Source organism: Triticum dicoccoides, chromosome 4B, assembly GCF_002162155.2.
Source record: "Triticum dicoccoides isolate Atlit2015 ecotype Zavitan chromosome 4B, WEW_v2.0, whole genome shotgun sequence".
NCBI lineage: Eukaryota > Viridiplantae > Streptophyta > Magnoliopsida > Poales > Poaceae > Triticum > Triticum dicoccoides.
This window is the reverse complement of record NC_041387.1, coordinates 411,023,414-411,044,311: the sequence shown is the minus strand read 5'-3', so window position 1 is coordinate 411,044,311 and position 20,898 is coordinate 411,023,414. Positions and strand designations below refer to the sequence as shown.

At 43.3% G+C, this 20,898-nt stretch overlaps 1 protein-coding gene across 1 annotated transcript; it reads left to right on the top strand.

The window, feature by feature from the left end:
- The first annotated feature begins 2,230 nt into the window (after positions 1-2,230).
- LOC119296408 (rab3 GTPase-activating protein catalytic subunit-like) lies at positions 2,231-12,119 on the top strand. The gene is made up of 21 exons (XM_037574805.1): positions 2,231-2,512; positions 3,176-3,219; positions 3,316-3,379; positions 3,463-3,577; positions 3,689-3,756; positions 4,119-4,216; positions 4,641-4,812; positions 6,340-6,556; positions 6,914-7,040; positions 7,154-7,263; positions 7,363-7,452; positions 7,707-7,835; positions 7,920-8,053; positions 8,622-8,708; positions 8,785-8,877; positions 8,958-9,029; positions 9,331-9,370; positions 9,564-9,805; positions 10,153-10,330; positions 10,651-10,856; positions 11,288-12,119. Exons 1-21 carry the CDS (start codon positions 2,270-2,272, stop codon positions 11,582-11,584), a joined length of 2,826 nt encoding a protein of 941 aa, XP_037430702.1. The 5' UTR covers positions 2,231-2,269; the 3' UTR covers positions 11,585-12,119.
- The last annotated feature ends 8,779 nt before the right edge of the window (positions 12,120-20,898 follow it).

Sequence of the window (20,898 nt, the reverse complement as noted above, 5' to 3'; positions counted from 1 at the left end):
GGTTGACCTCCGTTGGCTTTGTGATTCCATCATAAGGCGTGATCACGACCGCGTTTCCTCTGAAATTCCATGGGCTGTCCTGCATTACACGCTCCCAATCACCAAGGCAGAAGAATTGCATCGTGTACAGGTTGTCCTCCAGGGGGCGAAACTTGACTTCATGAGCCAGGTCCCATGCGGCCCTCATGTTCTTGAAGAACCAGTATTGGTTGTACGTCTTATCTATGTGAACCCTAGCCACCGCCATCCATCGCACAACTTCTGGAGGTGCTTGTTTCTCATCAAAGACGACGTCGTCGAGGTCCTCCTCCCGAAGACCTAACTCGGCCATCATCTTCTCCACATCCGCAACAGTTTTGGACCCAGATGCCTCGGCTGTCTTCGATCCCATCCTGCAGCCAAAACTTAAACCCTAGCCCGAAAAACAGATCGGACTACTGCGAACGAACCCTATCTCTCTTCACTCCCCAAGGCACCGATCAAGGCCGGGTAGCGATGCCAGATCGAATTGACAGTTTTACTACAAGTTTGGAATTTTTTAGCAGAGGCACACAGCCCATCCTCAGCTCTCTACCCAGTCCAGTGGACCGACATGGACTTCACATTCAACTATACGCCAAGCCCTCAGCCAAGGCCCAATGTCTGGTCCACTGATAGTACACAAAGCTTATCAAAACACACACACACACAGACGCGCGCGCGCGAGCTAAGGCCAACTCCATCGTGCGATCCTATCCTGTCCGGCCCCGTCCGTTTGGGGTAAAACGGACAAACCGAGTGGCCCAACGCGCGGGAGCAAACGGACCTTTGTCCGTTTTGTGTCCGCTTTCGACCCATCCGCGACCCAAGTTTGCGCCGCTTTTGGGGCGAAACGGACAGCGCGCGAACGGGCGGGACGCGCGCGCTTGTCCACCCCTGGCCCGCATGTCGGCGAAATAAAGCAAAACCCCCCCGCGGCCCCTTCGGCGCCATTCCCCCCCAAACCCTCCCACGTCCCGCCCGTCCCACTCCCTCCCCCGTCCATGGCCGACGCCCAGCCGAACTCCGGCGGGCTGGCCGTCGACCCGCTCGGAATGGCCAAGAAGAAGAAGGGCAAGGCGCCAAGGAAGCCGCGGTCGGAGTGCACGCTGGAGGAGATCGCCAAGTTGGACGCGGAATCGACGGAGAGGAGGAGCGGGAGGGCGGTTGCCAAGACCAACGTCGCCGCGACCAAGAGAGCCGCCGAGCGCGCTGCGATTGAGGCCGCGCGGCACAACGCCGAGGTCGAGGAGAAGGAGGCCATCGTCAGCAAAGCGCACACCCTTCTCATGGCTGGCATTTGTCGTCCGCCCGATTTCTCTGGAGGGGCCGTCGGTCCGGCGAGCACAGGGTCGTCGGTCGCCCGGCCTCCGCACTGCCAGTCGCCGACGTCGCGGACCAGCCCTTGTCGCCCGGCTTTCCTCCGCCAAGGCACGATGGCCAGACCCGTTTCGGGGGGTCGCCGGACGTGAGCGTGATCGCGCCGTGCACACCACGCCCCTCGGCTGTCATCGACCTCAACGTCACCCCTGGGTCCAGCAGCGACGGCCGTCCGTCCGTCGAGATGCAAAGAAAGCAAGCACGACCGCCGTTTACCGGCACCATGCCGTCCCTCCGCGTCTTGTTCGACGAAATGCCAACACTAACGGCACCGGTCGACGACCCCTACTACGACCAGTTCATGGAGGAAGTGATCTACGAGGGTGGTCATGTCCCTGTCTACGATCCCGAGGAGACTCAAAGTCAGGATGGCCGCGACTGTGTTGCTGGCCGCTGGCTGTGTTGCCGCCGAGGACAACCATTCATTTTGGAGGCTGGTTGTATGTTGCCGGCCGCTGGCTTTGTTGCCGGCGTGCGTGATGAACTGGGGCCATAGGCTTGGCATTTGAAAAGTTTCTCTTTTTTTTAAATGAACGTGGACAAGATGGGGTAAAAGGATGCGGCCGCGCGCTGGGCGCATGGCCACCACATCCGAGGACAGGCCCGGACACGACCCCATCCCCTGCCCAAACGGACAGAATCCGGACAAAAGGGACGTCCGTTTGGGGTCGCGCCGTGGAGTTGGCCTAAGCTTCGTTGTCTCAAAAAAAAAGAGGAGCTAGCTTTTTTTTTAAGGCCAAAAAGAGGAGCTAGCTAGACACAGTCTTGGTGCACCGTGGACACGGCCTCTCCCTGGTGCCCCATAGCTCCAGAGCTGTCGTGCGGCCAGCGCACCAGTACCAAAGTTCGCGAATTCTTCGGCCGACGCGGCATGGGCACATCACCCTACCTCCCTCCTCCTCCACTTCGTCTTCCCCCCACCGATCCAACGAGGCAGACAGGGAAACTTCCTCGCTACCCCACCCCGCCGCCCACCCCCTCCTCCGGCTCGCCGACGGAGGGGATCGCCGACGCCGACGCCGACGCCGCCATGGCTTCCACCTCCTCCAAGCACGCCAAGCACCGCCGGATCGGAGAGGACGACGACGACGAGGAGGAGGAGGCCGAGGAAGAGGTACGCACGCTTCTGATGGCTGCTGCTGCTCTCTCTCGGCCGTGATTCCTATCCGCCGCCGCGCTTTCCAGCTGGGGGTTCAGTTTTGTGTGCCAGACGTGCTGGTGCTGCTGTCGTTGCGTGACAACGAGGTCACGGTAATGTGACTGATGCGGTTGTTACTTGTTAGGCTCGTGACTTGTATGTTCATAATATTTGGTCCGTCAGACCAAGGGTTAGATAATTGGATGTTTCATCATACGCTAATGTGATGCGGTTGCTAGAAGGCTGTAAAGAGTTTGGTGATTGGATGTATTGGCCCGTCACACTGAGACCACAACTAATTGTTGGCAGATTTGTCGCCTATGGGAGTGTACTCCTGCAGGAGTTATGCAGTTTGCTGGGATCATTGACATATTGTGCACGCCAATGTGCTAACTAGTAACTAATGGATAACCGTACCTTTTGTGCTTTGCTTGGTACTGTTGGTCACACCCATTTGGGAGCATGTATCTGGTTTGCAGGATCTTGTTTTCTCAATGTGATGTTTTAATTTTAGGCCTTCTATCTGTAGTTTACTAGATCAGTTTCCTAGATCTTGTAAGTCAGCATTCTGCTTCAGTTGAATATATGTCTGAGTGGTTAATTGTCTCCTGATTTATCATACTTTGTGCATTCGTGCAGCTTGGGCGGTTTGATGATTTCACCATTGCTTCATCTTGGGAGAGGTACTCAGTGCTTCCCGTTACTAGTTAGCTCATTTGCAGTTATCTGGAAAAAGCCAATTAAGTACGATTGCACTTATGAGTTTCTTAACCATCTAGGTTTATATCTGAGATAGAGGCAATTTGTCGTCAATGGCTAGCAGATGGCCCAAAGATCTTGATGGTATTGCTCCTTCCTGGACCCTATTTGATGCTCCGTGTGATGTATATGTATCTTTGATTTATTAACTATATGCATTCTTATAGCAAAAAGGTGCAGAGACTGTGCCTTCCTTTGAAAACTTGTACATGGTCAAGCGTGAACTGAAGCATGGGAAAAGAGTCTACTGTATGGAGTATCATTTTAGGAAATCTGCAAAAGGTGAGAGAAATTTACGTGCTTACTCTCCTTAACAGGTTATGCTGTTATTATTCTCTAAAACAACATTTTTGTTGAATATTTTTGTACTCAGTTACAAATACCTTTCTGTAGGCAAATATTCGTACTGGGATGATGATACACATAGTACACAACTATCCTTTGGAGTAGATGAGTTTCTGGTACAGTCTGGCTCTCTTGTTGCATACCATACAGATACATGGATACTGACCGCACACCATGATACTTTGTTGATATATTAATTAATCGCTGTTCACATTGTACTTATTTGTATTATATTAAATTACCTTGCGACTTTCCTGGTTCAGACATGATACTTTCCCGAGTAAAGAAATTGCATCGAGTTCCTCATAGAAATCTGGAAACCATCATTCTATTTTAAGTTCATCAGCAGTAGCACTCGCATTTTCAAATTGTTGCAACAAGCTGTCAAGCTCTTCTGCATTGTGGAGGCCAGTTAATGCATATAGTTTAGTTTACATAAATACTAAATAAACTAATTATACTTTTTTATTGCTGTCAGATAATTGCTCCCTTGAGTGCCAGCGGTGTTGTTCTTGATGATCCTGAATCAACTAAGCTTTTGAGTTCTGTAGCAATTGCATTGTCTAATTGTGGCAGGTTAGTGACTTTTGACTAATTTATGAAAGCTAGCAGTGAATAGTTTATTCGGTTTATCATGTGTTAGAAAAATAGTTTATTCGATTTATGGCCAGGAGAGAAAGTAGTGTATTACTGTTTAGTAGGTTAGCACAGGAATATAAGCAGTGATGGTTTATTCTTTGTGTTCCCAAAGCAATTGCTTCAGTTTTATTCTTTTGCTGTCAACTATCTTTTGTTGCTCACATGTTTTATCTTTCCAATTAGTGAGTTTACCTTGCAGAAACAAATAAACTTAATCTATACGAGGGTATATCATTATCAAGTCATTCACATTGCATTTGGCACATGCTGTCTTTGCAGTGGTGGAGGGTGTTGCCAGGCCATTGTTAGTTACTAGCATAGCCGCTGCCATTTCTTTTACTAACATAAAATTCAATTTTAGCAATTGGCCAGCATTTGTACCTGTTCATGACCCTTCACGAAAAGCATATATAGGAATTCAAAACATGGGAACTGTATTTACTCGAAGATTTGAAGCTGATCGAATTGGTAGCCAGGTCCCAATACGACTCATGCATCTGGAGGGTTTACATGAGCTATTCCTGTCAAAGTTTGTGAGTCTTCTCTTCAGTTTGTTACTATTATTCTTTCCTAAGACCTTACTGGATCGCAGCCGGAATTAGTCTGTTCCTCAACTAAGTTTATCATTACTGAGTTGAGTAGTAGCTTGGAAGCAAGTTACACCACATGTTTCCCTCTGTTTTTGACTTTTTCCACAACATGTTCATATGAATTTTATGTTGAGTTTTTGTTGCAACTTTGCACAGACATGATCACATAATGTGCTAAAGCTTTTGAAATCTGGAAAGCTTGCTTTATTCCACACGTCAGAAGTATACAGCCTTTCTAAAACAATGTTGCATGCAACTGACAACTGTTGAGACACGTAAAGGAAACGAAAAACACCAGCTAACCACCACCTACTCTTAACAATAGATATGATACCCCGTGCATTGCTGCGGGAATTGGATGCAATTATTTCTTTGTGAGTTGGCAGTATGGAACTTTAGTATTTGAATCAGCAATATGAGAATTGAAACAAAAAGTGCATATAATTTATATTTGATTATTATATAGTTGTAAACTATTTATTGAATATGAGTAGCATGCATGGTGCATGTTAAGGTGGGTCTTTTCCCATGCATAGTGGCATGATGAGTTGCCATAGTTGCATGTTGAGAGTATTAAATTAAGTGGAGCATGCATGGCGGCATGGTGAGTTGGCATAATTGCGTGTTAAGATAATTGAGTTAGTCAGGATCAACTATTTATTTAGGTATACTAGCAAAAGAGCCCGTGCGTTGCAACGGGAGAGAAAACATAACACACACTCTTAACCCAACAACCATCACCCAAGACCACAATAGGTCCATCTCCTTTATTTTTGTGAGGCATCATATTTGTGTTGCCGCTTATCCTCCTTCTCACCCTCGCCGGCGATGTCCTCGGTGTTCACACAAAACAAAAAAAACGTGTTTGAATATGTTTAATCCTAAGGCGTCTCTCTCTCCCTCTATCCTCCCTCTCCCTCCCTCTCTCTCTCTCTCTCTCTCTCTCTCTCTCTCTCTCTCTCGCTTTCTCTCACTCTCGCGATGATAAATCTGTTGTTTTCCCCTGCGACATTTTTCAGAGGTATGCATGTGTAGTTATCGATGTTTTCTTTTCCCTATATTGTTATAGTGGGGTGTTTATTTGCAATCCGGGTCAACGCCGGTACGAAAGGAAAACGGATCTTACGCTATAAATTATAAGTTTGCTCCCAAAACGATATTTTAAAAATATTAACACATAAAATTAACATCATATTTAGATTCCACATATTTTTCTAATAAAATTTCATATATAATATGTTAAAATCGAATTTACGGTTTAAAAGATACGGATAATTTAGAAAATCATTTATTTGACTTAAATATATTCCAAAATAATATTTAAAAATACTTAACAGGTGAAAATAATCGTATTTTAAAAATACTACAGTTGCTGTTGTGCAGTAATTATGTTTGTCTATGAATCCTCAGTGTCACAAAATTGTCCTGGATTGCCTGTTGCATACCTAACCTTCATTGTTCTGTTTGAAGGTCCTATCCTCAACAGATTTTCCAGCAAAGGTTAAGGTAAACTTCTCGATGAAGCTTACCTACAGAACTCCTGAACATGATTATGATCATGAGGAGACTTTGGATTCTGAAGCTACCGAGTCAATACCAGAAAGTGAAGTTGCAAGCCAACCCAGAAAACAATGGGATGATGATTGCCCTTGGGCAGAGTGGTACTCTGCCGAGGATCCTGTTAAAGGTAACTGCAGCCTTAGATCTTTTACCCGCTATGTTGTTAACAATAACTATACTTTCAAGAAAAGATAACGGGAACTACAAACCTTACCATGGATGTATTTATAAGGATCATATCAACCATCATAAGCAAACATGGAACAAGAAGTAATGTGCATATAATATGGTATGAGAAAAGTTTTAGTTATCACAAAGACATGGACTATAATAGCATACATATCCACAATTTTTTCCTTTCCTGCTAGTAGTTGAGTGATATGTGTGCAAAGTATTCTGTCAACTGTATTTTACTTTAGTATATCTCACGTTTTGGTGTAGTAGAAGATATGTATAAATAACGCATGCTGGCAATGAACATTAGGTTTTGAGTTGACAACCATTTGGGGAGAGAAAATGTTTGAAGAGAGCTTTGAGATGGCTGAGGTGGAAAATGCTTCGTCGTTTGATGCTGATAGTTGGCTTCTTCAACCAGTGGTGTCTCCATACATGTAAGCCTTTTTTTGTAAAATCATCTTGATATAAGTATCATATTGTTGTTCATATTTCATGGATTGTTCCACCTCATGATGTATTCCTTTTATTTATTTCCATTCATTTTTAGGGTTGATGATTCTATTGGGAAGTTTGTTGGGTTTGCATCCCAGCTACATCTGCTAGTAAATGCATTTGAATCGTCAGCAGAGGCACAATTTTTGGAAGATTTTGTCGCAGGTTAAGAACTTCATGCATGTCAGAATTCCTTTGAAGTGATGCTAATTACTTTTTGTAGCCTTTTTTTTCTGATTTTAAATTTGTCATGTTAGGAAGCAGATAATTCAGGCCAAGACAATTCAAAATCTTCTGTTGCTGTGCCTCCACCATCTGTCATTGATCGTGTTATGAAAGATCTTTTCAATGATGGTATTTATACACCCTCCTTTCCAGTCTACAGATTCTTTAATTTAATGAACCAAAATATAAATGAGCATAATTCGTTTTGGGAAACTTAGGAAAATCTCCTGTCGTATATAATCTTGATTTAAGAAATCCACAGTGCTGCACTCGGCCAGATCTATAAACTCGAACTAGAGTTTATTACTTCTCTCATGTCTGCAGCCTTTTCTTCTAATTCATTTAGACAAAAACCGGTTAACTTACATTTTGGTGTTTCTCAGAGGTTGGAAACTCAAATTATGTGGAACCAGAAAACAAGTATGGTCGCGCTTTGAAAGGAGCACCTTCAGATTCTCTCTTTGCTCAGTTCTGTTTACATGCATTGTGGTTTGGCAACTGCAATATACGTGGTTCGTGTTCTGTGCTTAATATTTTCAATAAAGCCCTTGTTTCAATTTCATGAACTATATTAATGATTGACTTTGTTATAACAGCAATAGCAGTCTTATGGATTGATTTTGTGCGCGAAATTCGTTGGTGCTGGGAGGAGTCAGAACGACTACCGAGGATGAAAACCACTTCTAGCATTGACCTCTCTGCTTGTGTAATCCACCAAAAACTACAAATGGTACTTGTGCTATTTTCCTTGAAGCACTTACTCAATGTCATCTTTTCTCATACGAGAATTAGCAGGTTTTGTCTACGAGCAAATGTTACATTCTTATGTTGTCCAGTGTCCGCTGGTATTATGTGAAATCGTTTGGGAGTTTATGTTATACATGGAATATTGATCTGTCTAGTTACTCTGGTTAGTAATATAAACTCTAGCGAGTCCCATAATTTCATCACTTGCTTTGCAAACTGCCGTTTGTGAACAGTGGACTAATACGCCATTCTTTTAGCCACCTCTTTCCCTTCTGACAGACTGTCAATAAACCACCGATTAATGTTGCTTTATTTCTCCCAAATCTCAATTGCACAAATCCATGCATTCCATGAACAGGGTTATATTCCTATCAAATTAACAAAGCTAACCATGTTCTTTGTTAAAGTGTGCAGTATTTGTATTTCATGGTTCTATTGTGATCTGTAAGTCTGTAACACTGGAGTCCGTGCTACACTTGGTCCTTTTTTTGTTTGTAAACAATCTGTTTCCGTGAGATCAGCATATTTACATGATTTTGCCTCCCTGCAAGCTTGCGATATGCATTGAGCGGAAGAAATCATTGAATCGTAAGAAGGATACTGATGATGCACATAAAGAAAAGACTTCAAATAGCATGGTAATATGCATCCATGTCCTTGGTATACATTTGAAGTTAAAAAGGGTTTGTTGCTAACATTTCTATTTACGAACAGGCACCTGATAAAATACGTAAAGGATCAGCAGGCGTTGTGCCTTCAATGATGCTGATAAATACATTTCAGGAAATGCATGCTCCATATACTCAGGTTCTGCTTAGCACCACTCTTCTTTAGATTTAACATCAAGATGCGCATACGGCCCCCTTATTTTTCCACTAGTTTCTTAGGATGCACCTTTGATGACAGAAGATATGCATGAAGAAAGGCTCCATGCAGCTGAAGCTTTTGGCAATGCTGTTGTAAGTTCTTGAACTTAGATTACCTTTATTGTCCGCACTACTAGTCAACTCTTGTTGAATTTCCATCTAATTTTTCCTGGTAAGTTGTCACCTATATTGTACTCCCCCCGTCCCATAATATAAGACGTTGTTACATCCAATATGTGATTATGTTGGATGTAATAACGTCTTATATTATGGGATGGAGGGAGTACTTATTAGTTACCTCAAAATTAGTGTGATGTATTATTGGATGGAGGGAGTACTTATTAGTTACCTCAAAATTAGTGTGATGTATCATACCATTCCTATTCTATTGCAGGGTTTATCTGGTCAACTGGAAAGGGATATATTATCTTCCGGTAAGGTTTTTATCTAAAATGCCCCCTTTCCTCAAATGGTACATGTAGACATAGCTAATTATTACTTCTATCTTGAAGAATATTATCTTACTTCCTGTCCTGTATGAATAATGATCATTGTTTTTGGAAGATGTGTGATTCCTCTTGCAGAATTTCTTCACCTGTTACTAATTAAGCTCTACTGCATGCTTAGATATGTCTGCTTTTAAAGCTGCAAATCCGGATGCTGCTTTTGAAGATTTTATTCGGTGGCATTCACCTGGTGACTGGGTGAGTGAGGACAAAAGTGATGGTAATCCAGCCTGGCCACCCAAAGGAAGGCTTTCTCAGCGTATGTCAGAACATGGGAATATGTGGCGCAAAATTTGGAATGATGCCCCAGCTTTGCCTGTCTCTGAACAGAAATCTCTGCTTGATTCTGTTCGAGGAGAAAAGGTGGGTTGCTCTTTGTTATCCTAAGTTCGTATCAACAGTGATTACTTCATCATATACAACTGCATGACCTAATAAATAGGTTAGAGCAGGGGGGTTTGTGGCAGAAAGTGGGTGTTCAATTATGAAGGATCAACACAATTACTTGTAGTTGTGTTTCAAAGTCTATGCTGAATATAACAATAAAGAATCATGAAATTAGTTGCATATGTTCAGATGCCAGATGGAATCTTGAAATTTACTGGTTTTGGATTACTTGAAATTAAACTGGAATAATGCTACATGTGATTACAAGTGCAGATAATTAGCTATTAGTTTCTGACAGAGCTTTGCATATTTGTGATATGCAGGTGGTTCATTACCTTGAAACTTTGAGGCCACAGCAGCTCCTTGAGCAAATGGTCTGCACTGCTTTCAAATCATCAGCTGACATTCTAAACAAGACCACATATGGTGGCTTCAAATTAATGAAGACTAAAATGGATCAACTATATGCTACAATGGTGTCTACATTAAGATCTCTTCAAGGTACATACTTGTTGTACAACTGTGCATAAACTATAGACTTCCATTTTGTTTTTATTTGGGTGGCCTGACATTAGTAGGGCTTGTTCTGACTTGAATCTATTGAGCTTTTCTACTACCGTGTTCATTTTATTGGATAACTAAATTACCAGTCAAAATAAAAATGGGACATTATTACTAAATGAAGGAACTGCCTAGGATTATCAGTTCCCTAGCAGATAATGGGACTTCAGTTATCAGTTAGCCAACCTTCAGTTATCAGTGGGTCTCAGGGATAATGGGACTTCTTGCCAACTTGAATACTTATGTGGTTATTTTAACAGGGAAATCTGACACAAGTGATTTGGCTGGAGATTTGAGGCGACTTTGTCAAGTTTTCGAGCATATAGAGAAGTTGCTGATTTTTGCTGCTTCGGTCCACCGAAAACTTATAGATGCTCCAAGACTGGCTCAATCAATTTTTACCGACTACTTCAATTACTATCTTCCAAAAATGGGAACCAGCTTGGAAAGTATTTGTTATGAAAAGGTAAGTGCTATTCTTCTCGACATTTGCTATCATTGCATAGTGACTCTCAAATGACGAAATCAGTATTCATAGATTTGAGGGAAGAATAGGAGATCAGGAGCTTCACATATTCAGTCTGGTTCATATGCCTGATCAAATTGGAACCCTTATGGGTTTGCTAGTTTATACTGTATATATCCTGCACACCAAATGCCTTCTTTTTTGCGGGAACCAAATGCCTTGTTAGCTACAGCTTTCACCTGTTAGAATATCAAGAAAGTAAGTTGGGAGGACTAAAATGCTCATATATATTGATGCAGTGGGCTGGGCCTGGCTGCGATTGCCCTAGCCATATGAAATTTGTTAATGGGTTATTTACAATACCTGGCCATTGTTTTTTCTGTGAATTTCCATGGTTATATTTCTGATTTCCTCCAAATCTCGTATGTTAGGAGTTCGCTAGTAAGGAAAAGGTGGGGAGGCTTGAAAGGGAGGCTGTATCAAGCCTGTTTCGTCCCCCTACTGCTAATCAGTCATGGAGGAAAGTTTTGAGCATGGGAAATCTTTTGAACGGACATGAACCAATACAAAGAGAGATCGTATTCTCAGTTCTGGAGAACCTAAGCAACGGTCACTATTCGAGCCCAACTCCGTTATGTACAGATGAACAGATTGAGACACATAGGATGTATATATCTGGCACGTCTAATGATCTCTGGGTTGCTTTATCTGTGACATCCTGGGACTGAGATGTTCATCAGACACATGAAGAACAATCATAGGAGTTAGCCGGATGTGTTGATATTGCAGATCTATCAATTCCTGGGTTGAAGGTTGAGTGTACAAGAAAAGCGATCCTTTGGCATGAGAATAATGGTGGCGGCTGAATCGCAAAGCCAGTGTTACGAGAAAATTGAAGTGTCAAGTGTCAACTTGTTATCCATGAAAAACAGTGTGATCTGCATGAGGTGGCAAGCAATTGGATCGTCCAGCGACTGGGATTAAGAAGCCTGGACCATTTTTCCTGATGACAAAGTTGTAGCTTTTGTGCTTGTGGGCATCTGGAGATATGCAGGCTGCCAAGCTCCCATGTGATATGATGATTTACAGTTGCGTGCATGAACCGTTTGTGCAAGGTCTTGTACAGATTGTTTTGTTTACTCACCCTCAGTGGAGTAGTTAACTGTGGTTTCAAGTATTACACCCCCTCCACTGAGGGTGATGGCACTTTGTCCATTTTTTTAGTTGCATTATATCCAAATTGAACAGTACGTAGTAGTAGAACTACATATGGCCGGTGGTGTTGCCTCGTGCCACTGTACATCATGGGGGTGATGTTATGATCAATGGTGGCGTTGAGGGTGGCGGGGTTGAGTGAGGGGAGGGGGATCCTTGTACAAGATGTCCTTTTTGTGTGCGTGCGCGCACGCGGGGGGTGATAGAAAAGATAGACCCTGGTTCTATTTCATCTCTTCAACAAGTTTGGGGGGGATAAAACTAAGACCCTGTTCGGAATCTCTCCACTCTGCTGGACTCAGTGGAGCTTGGTTTTAGCCGCTCTTCGCTTTGGGAGCGCAGTTGAGGAGCGGAGAGGAACTGAACAGGCAAGTGTACTTTTTTTAGATGAAACCAAAGCATATTTGCCTCAGTTCAACCCCAATGGTACAGAAACTATAGGACATCAGTTTACACGGCAACGCAAATGAGATTAATATAGTGTAAGATAAAAATAAAGAGTCCAATTTCAGTGGATAAAACCGAGCATTCACCACTATAACACGAAGTACGCCCATGAGACAGTCCATGTCGACTTAGAACATCTCCAACGCCTCCTATCTCCAAAATAATCGTCGTTTAGGGAAAGTTGTGGTAGAAGAACCTATTCAACGGTATCTATAAAGTGACCATAACTTTATAGGATCTTGTAAAATTGGTCTTTACTTCCCACAGGTTTACGAGAAGATCATCTTCTCATAAAGTTATGACAACTTAACCGAAACATGGGCCTTCTTTGCCCCAACCTCCCTAAATGTCGTCAGAATGCCCGTGCCACCGCTATGCTGCCCGCTGCCACGCCACCTTGCGCTCGCGTTGGCGGTGGCGACCATCGCACCTCCTCGCGTCGCCCCTTGTCGGCAATTATCTATTTTTTGTTTAATTAAAAATAAAATCTAAGCGGATTTAGGGGAAGTTTACAGAAACTGATAAAAGTTGCTCTCGGACAATTTCCCCTAAATTTTACGGTCATCCCATAAAACCAGTTTTACTGGAAGTTTTTTAAGGGACTGTTGGGGTTGCTTTTAGCCACCCTTAATGTTCCATTGGTCCCTGCATTTCCCATAATAGGTCATCAGCAGCGTATTTTTGCAGCTTCCTACTTCACTCGTCATGTGCATTTTCTGTCTCACACGAGCATAACACTTGTGTGTTGCTACTGAACTATAAAATAATTACGGTTTTATTGAATCATCGGCATACAACAACAATGAACTTGCAACACTGTAAAATTAAATAAAGCAAGTACACAACACCGCACCACAATAACTGCATGGCCATGTGAGCATTGATAATGTACTTACAGAATACTTTCACATTCAAAACACATGAGTGAGGTGGTCGCTTGCTGGTTTGATTGAACTGACTGTAGAGGCCGGTGTGTGGTTATGGCTCTTCAGCCACATTATTTTTTTACTGTTTTGTTCATATTTCCTTTTTCAAAACGGAAGAGTTTGGTGGGTTTTAGGTGGATGAACTCTTCCAACCCGAAGGGGTGTGATAGTTTCTAAATGGACGGTGGAGATTGAAATGGAGCGAGGGAGTGAACTCATCACCACCACCACCAACTCCATTTTATAAGGTAACAGAGATGTCTGTAAACTGGCCACTTATCTGCCTTGGATATCTACGGTGTCTTCTCTTGTTTTTTTGTTCGTGGTCTTTTCCTCATCATATCCGCCATACAAATCAATAGGTATACGCGTTGTTAACCTTTGAATGACAGGATTCTCCATGGCTGTATGGGTTTAATGGGATCTGCAACTACACCATTGGTAATTTAAAAACACGAAGCCTCTGCATTTTCACTATCCTGCCTTGGCTGCGTACTAGGCATTTCATTGTCTAGGGTCCCTCCCATGCTCTTGTTTTTCTGTTGTTGGTGCTGTCTGCTGGGGAACGTAGTAATTTTTAAAAAAAATCCTACGCACACGCAAGATCATGGTGATGCATAACAACGAGAAGGGAGACTGTGTCCACGTACCCTCGTAGACCAAAAGCGGAAGCGTTAGCACAACGCGGTTGATGTAGTCGTATGTCTTCACGATCCGACCGATCAAGTAGCGAACGTACGACACCTCCGAGTTCAGCACACGTTCAGCTCGATGACGTCCCTCGAACTCCAATCCAGCCGAGCTTTGAGGGAGAGTTCCGTCAGCACGATGGTGTGGTGACGATGATGATGTTCTACCAACGCAGGGCTTCGCCTAAGTACCGCTACGATATTATCGAGGTGGATTATGGTGGAAGGGGGCACCACACACGGCTAAGAGATCTAAGGGATCAATTGTTGTGTCTCCAAGGGGTGCCTCCCTCCCCATATATAAAGGAGTGGAGGAGGGGGAGGGGGCCGGCCACCCTAGGCGCGCCCCATGAGGAGTCCTACTCCCACCGGGAGTAGGACTTCCCCTTCCAAGTGGGAGTAGGAGAGGAGAGGGAAGGAGAGAGATGGGGAAAGGAAAGGGGGGTGCCGCCCCCCCTCCTTGTCCAATTCGGACTGGGGGGAAGGGGGCACGCGACTGCCCTTGGCCGCCCCTCCTCTTCTCCACTAGGGCCCAATAGGCCCATTAGTCTCCCCGGGGGGTCCCGGTAACCCCCCGGTACTCCGGTATATGCCTGATACTCCTCGAAACCATTCCGGTGTCCGAACATAGTCGTCCAATATATCAATCTTTATGTCTCGACTATTTTGAGACTCCTCGTCATGTCCGTGATCACATCCGGGACTCCGAACTACCTTCGGTACATCAAAACATATAAACTCATAATATAACCGTCATCTAACTTTAAGCATGCGGACCCTACGGGTTCGAGAACTGTGTAGACGTGACCGAGACACATCTCCGGTCAATAACCAATAGCGGAACCTGGATGCTCATATTGGCTCCCACATATTCTACGAAGATCTTTATCGGTCAAACCGCATAACAACGTACGTTGTTCCCTTTTGAAAGAACATGCGGTGCCCCCATGTTTGGTTTTGGTAATTGATGACAATCTTTATGGACGGTTGTCTTGAGTTATATTTGAAGGATCTGTCCATAGGCTTTTCTTGAATTCCATGTGTTGGTTTCAAGGAGTTTATGAGTTGACCAAGGTGCTATTAAGGAATTATCCAAAGATTGGTCATGTGAGTGTTGAGTTTATTGCAAGCATGTCTTGAAGAAGAAGATTGTGTGATCATTCATGTTTACCTTCAAGACATCATCCAAATGAAGAGAGTTGGAAAGATTCAAGGTTGATCAAGACTAAATCAAAGAATGAATGAAGTTGATCAACACACAAAGCATAGAAGATGTACTGAGAGGGATCAAGCGATCCCATGGTATGGTAAGAGTGGTCAATTACGCTTTGTGTACTAACCCATGGTCTTCGTGAGAGTTCTTTGTGGGGTTAGGTTGCGGTGTGCAAGTTCAAGTAGGATCATCACGAAGAGATCATATGCTTGAAGCTTGCCATCCATTGTGGCGACAATGGACTTATGAAGATGTGCAGAAGAGTGGATCACCCATAGTGGAGTATGGGGGAGCAATCTCTAGTCTTCATCGAGCCAAAGCAATCAAGAAAGGTGGTCCATCTTGAGGAGGAGAAGATCGTCATCATCTAGCTCAAGTGGATCATGTGCAAGGCAAAGGTTTTTGGTGTTCTTGGATCTAGATCTTGGAGTTCTTGGTGTTCTCCTTTTTATTCTTCCTCTCATTTTCCTCCCTAGCATTAGTTGCTTTGGTGGGACTTGGGAGAGAAGGACTTGGGCACTCCGTGTGCCCTTGCCATTGCATTTGGTGCATCGGTTTGAGTTCTCCACGTGATACGTGGAAGTTACAAGTTGAGAAGCTTATTACTCTTGGGTGCTTGGTGCCCTTGAGCTTGTTCGTCTTGGGTGCTTGGGCGCCCTAGACGGTTGGTGGTGTTCGGAGCTCAATCATTGTGGTGTAAAGCTCCGGGCAAGCGTCGGGGTCTCCAATTAGGTTGTGGAGATCGCCCCGAGCAATTTGATGGGTACCGGTGACCGCCCCCAAGGGTTGCCAAAGTGTACGGGTTCGGTGACCGCCCCCAAGGGTCGCCATTTGTACGGGTTTGGTGACCGCCCTCAAGGGTCCCTTAGTGGAATCACGGCATCTTGCATTGTGCGAGGGCGTGAGGAGATTACGGTGGCCCTAGTGGCTTCTTGGGGAGCATTGTGCCTCCACACCACTCCAAACGGAGATTAGCATCCGCAAGGGTGTGAACTTCGGGATACATCATCGTCTCCACGTGCCTCGGTTATCTCTTACCAGAGCCCCTTTACTTATGCACTTTACTTTGTGATAGCCATATTGTTCTTTGTCATATATCTTGCTATCACATAGTTGCTTATCCTGGTTAGCATAAGTTGTTGGTGCACATAGGTGAGCCTAGTTGTTGTAGGTTTTGTGCTTGACAAATTAACCGCTAGGTTTATTCCGCATTTGTTCAAGCCTAAACCGTAATTATTTTAAAGCGCCTATTCACCCCCCCTCTAGGCGACATCCTCGATCTTTCACCTTTGTCATCAGTATGTTACTTGCCCGAGATTCGATCGTCGGTATCTCAATACCTAGTTCAATCTCGTTATCGGCAAGTCTCTTTACTCGTTAGTAATGCATCATCCCGTAACTAACTCATTAGCTACATTGCTTGCAAGGCTTATAGTGATGTGCATTACCGAGAGGGCCCAGAGATACCTCTCCGACAATCGGAGTGACAAATCCTAATCTCGAAATACGTCAACTCAACAAGTACCTTCGGAGACACCTGTAGAGCACCTTTATAATCACCGAGTTACGTTGTGACATTTGGTAGCACACAAAGTGTTCCTCCGGTAAGCGGGAGTTACATAATCTCATAGTCATAGGAACATGTATAAGTCATGAATAAAGCAATAGCAACATACTAAACAATCAAGTGCCAAGCTAACGAAATGGGTCAAGTCAATCACATCATTCTTCTAATGATGTGATCCCACTGATCAAATGATAACTCATATCCATGGTTAGGAAACTCAACCATCTTTGATCAATGAGCTAGTCAAGTAGAGGCATACTAGTGACACTATGTTTGTCTATGTATTCACACATGTATTATGTTTCCGGTTAATACAATTCTAGCATGAATAATAAACATTTACCATGATATGAGGAAATAAATAATAACTTTATTATTGACTCTAGGGCATATTTCCTTCAGTCTCCCACTTGCACTGGAGTCAATAATCTAGATTACACAGTAATGATTCTAACACCCATGGAGCCTTGGTGCTGATCATGTTTTGCTCGTGGAAGAGGCTTAGTCAACGGGTCTGCAACATTCATATCCGTATGTATCTTGCAAATCTCTATGTCTCCCACCTGGACTTGGTCCCGGATGGAATTGAAGCGTCTCTTGATGTGCTTGGTTCTCTTATGAAATCTGGATTCCTTTGCCAAGGCAATTGCACCAGTATTGTCACAAAAGATTTTCATTGGACCCGATGCACTAGGTATGACACCTAGATCGGATATGAACTCTTTCATCCAGACTCCTTCATTTGCTGCTTCCGAAGCAACTATGTACTCCGCTTCACATGTAGATCCCGCCACGACGCTTTGTTTAGAACTGCACCAACTGACAGTTCCACCGTTCAATATAAACACGTATCCGGTTTGCGATTTAGGATCGTCTGGATCAGTGTCAAAGCTTGCATCGACGTAACCCTTTACGACTAGCTCTTTGTCATCTCCATAAATGAGAAACATATCCTTAGTCCTTTTCAGGTATTTCAGGATGTTCTTGACCGCTGTCCAGTGATTCACTCCTGGATTACTTTGGTACCTCCCTGCTAAACTAATAGCAAGGCACACATCAGGTCTGGTACACAACATTGCATACATGATAGAGCCTATGGCTGAAGCATAGGGAACATCTTTCATTTTCTCTCTATCTTCTGCAGTGGTCGGGCATTGAGTCTGAGTCAATTTCACACCTTGTATTACAGGCAAGAACCCTTTATTTGCTTGATCCATTTTGAACTTTTTCAAAACTTTATCAAGGTATGTACTTTGTGAAAGTCCAATTAGGCGTCTTGATCTATCTCTATAGATCTTGATGCCCAATATATAAGCATCTTCACCGAGGTCTTTCATTGTAAAACTTTTATTCAAGTATCCTTTTATGCTATCCATAAATTCTATATCATTTCCAATCAACAATATGTCGTCCACATATAATATTAGAAATGCTACAGAGCTCCCACTCACTTTCTTGTAAATACATGCTTCTCCAAAAGTCTGTATAAAACCATATGCTTTAATCACACTATCAAAGCATTTATTTCAACTCCGAGAGGCTTGCACCAGTCCATAAATGGATCGCTGGAGCTTGCACACTTTGTTAGCACCTTTTGGATCGACAAAACCTTCTGGTTGCATCATATACAACTCTTCTTCCAGAAATCCATTTAGGAATGCAGTTTTGACATCCATTTGCCAAATTTCATAATCATAAAATGCGGCAATTGCTAACATGATTCAGACAGACTTAAGCATCGCTACGGGTGAGAAAGTCTCATCGTAGTCAACCCCTTGAACTTGTCGAAAACCTTTCGCAACAAGTCGAGCTTTGTAGACAGTAACATTACCATCAGCGTCAGTCTTCTTCTTGAAGATCCATTTATTCTCGATGGCTTGCCGATCATCGGGCAAGTCAACCAAAGTCCATACTTTGTTCTCATACATGGATCCATCTCAGATTTCATGGCCTCAAGCCATTTTGCGGAATCTAGGCTCATCATCGCTTCCTCATAGTTCGTAGGTTCACCATGATCAAGTAACATGACCTCCAGAATAGGATTACCGTACCACTCTAGTGCGGATCTTACTCTGGTTGACCTACGAGGTTCGGTAGTAACTTTATCTAAAGTTTCATGATCAATATCATTAGCTTCCTCACTAATTGGTGTAGTCGTCACAGGAACCGGTTTCTGTGATGAACTATTTTCCAATAAGGGAGCAGGTACAGTTAGCTCATCAAGTTCTACTTTCCTCCCACTCACTTCTTTCGAGAGAAACTCCTTCTCTAGAAAGGATCCAGTCTTGGCAACTAATGTCTTGCCTTCGGATCTGTGATAAAAGATGTACCCAACAGTTTCCTTTGGGTATCCTATGAAGACACATTTCTCTGATTTGGGTTCGAGCTTATCAGGTTGAAGCTTTTTCACATAAGCATCGCAGTCCCAAAGTTTAAGAAACGACAACTTTGGTTTCTTGTCAAACCATAGTTCATAAGGCGTCGTCTCCATGGATTTTGATGGTGCCCTATTTAACATGAATGCAGCCGTCTCTAAAGCATAACCCCAAAATGATAGCGGTAAATCAGTAAGAGACATCATAGATCGCACCATATCTAGTAAAGTACAATTACAATGTTCGAACACACCATTACACTGTGGTGTTCCGGGTGGCGTGAGTTGTGAAACTATTCCGCATTGTTTTAAATGTAGACCAAACTCGTAACTCAAATATTCTCCTCCACGATCAGATTGTAGAAACTTTATTTTCTTGTTACGATGATTTTCAACTTCACTCTAAAATTCTTTGAACTTTTCAAATGTTTCAGACTTATGTTTCATTAAGTAGATATACCCATATCTGCTTAAATCATTTGTGAAGGTGAGAAAATAATGATACCCGCCGTGAGCCTCAACATTCATTGGACCACATACATCAGTATGTATGATCTCCAACAAATCAGTTGCTCGCTCCATAGTTCCGGAGAACGGCGTTTTAGTCGTCTTGCCCATGAGGCATGGTTCGCAAGTACCAAGTGATTCATAATCAAGTGATCCCGAAAGTCCATCAGTATGGAGTTTCTTCATGCACTTTACACCAATATGACCCAAACGACAGTGCCACAAATAAGTTGCACTATCATTATCAACTCTGCATCTTTTGGCTTCAACATTATGAATATGTGTATCAGTACTATCGAGATTCATCAAAAATAGACCACTCTTCAAGGGTGCATGACCATAAAAGATATTACTCATATAAATAGAACAACCCTTATTCTCAGATTTAAATGAATAACCGTCTCGCATCAAACAAGATCCAGATATAATGTTCATGCTCATTGCTGGCACCAAATAACAATTATTTAGCTCTAAAACTAATCCCGAAGGTAGATGTAGAGGTAGCGTGCCGACGGCGACCACATCGAGTTTGGAACCATTTCCCACGTGCATCATCACCTCGTACTTAGCCAGTGTTCGCTTAATCCGTAGTCCCTGTTTTGAGTTGCAAATATTAGCAACATAACCAGTATCAAATACCCAGGTGCTACTGCAAGCTCTGGTAATGTACACATCAATAACATGTATATCACATATACCTTTGTTCACCTTGCCATCCTTCTTATCTGCCAAATACTTGGGGCAGTTCCGCTTTCAGTGACCAGTCTGCTTGCAGTAGAAGCACTCAATCTCAGGCTTAGGTCCAGACTTGGGTTTCTTCTCTTGAGCAGCAACTTGTTTGCTGTTCTTTTTGGAGTTCCCCTTCTTCTTCCCTTTGCCCTTTTTCTTGAAACTGGTGGTCTTATTGACCATCAACACCTGATGCTCCTTCTTGATTTCTACCTCCACAACCTTTAGCATTGCGAAGAGCTTGGGAATTGTCTTATCCATCCCTTGCATGTTATAGTTCATCACGAAGCTCTTGTAGCTTGGTGGCAGTGATTGAAGGATTCTATCAATGACACTATCATCAGGAAGATTAACTCCCAGTTGAATCAAGTGATT

What these genes read in the sequence shown, in the direction of transcription:
- LOC119296408 (XM_037574805.1), top strand. Translation starts at nt 2,270, where the DNA reads ATGGGCACATCACCCTACCTCCCTCCTCCTCCACTTCGTCTTCCCCCC. An exon ending in TTTTAGGAAATCTGCAAAAG is followed by an intron (nt 3,578 to 3,688) that starts GTGAGAGAAATT and finishes ACCTTTCTGTAG; the next exon opens with GCAAATATTCGTACTGGGAT. An exon ending in AAAAGACTTCAAATAGCATG is followed by an intron (nt 8,709 to 8,784) that starts GTAATATGCATC and finishes ATTTACGAACAG; the next exon opens with GCACCTGATAAAATACGTAA.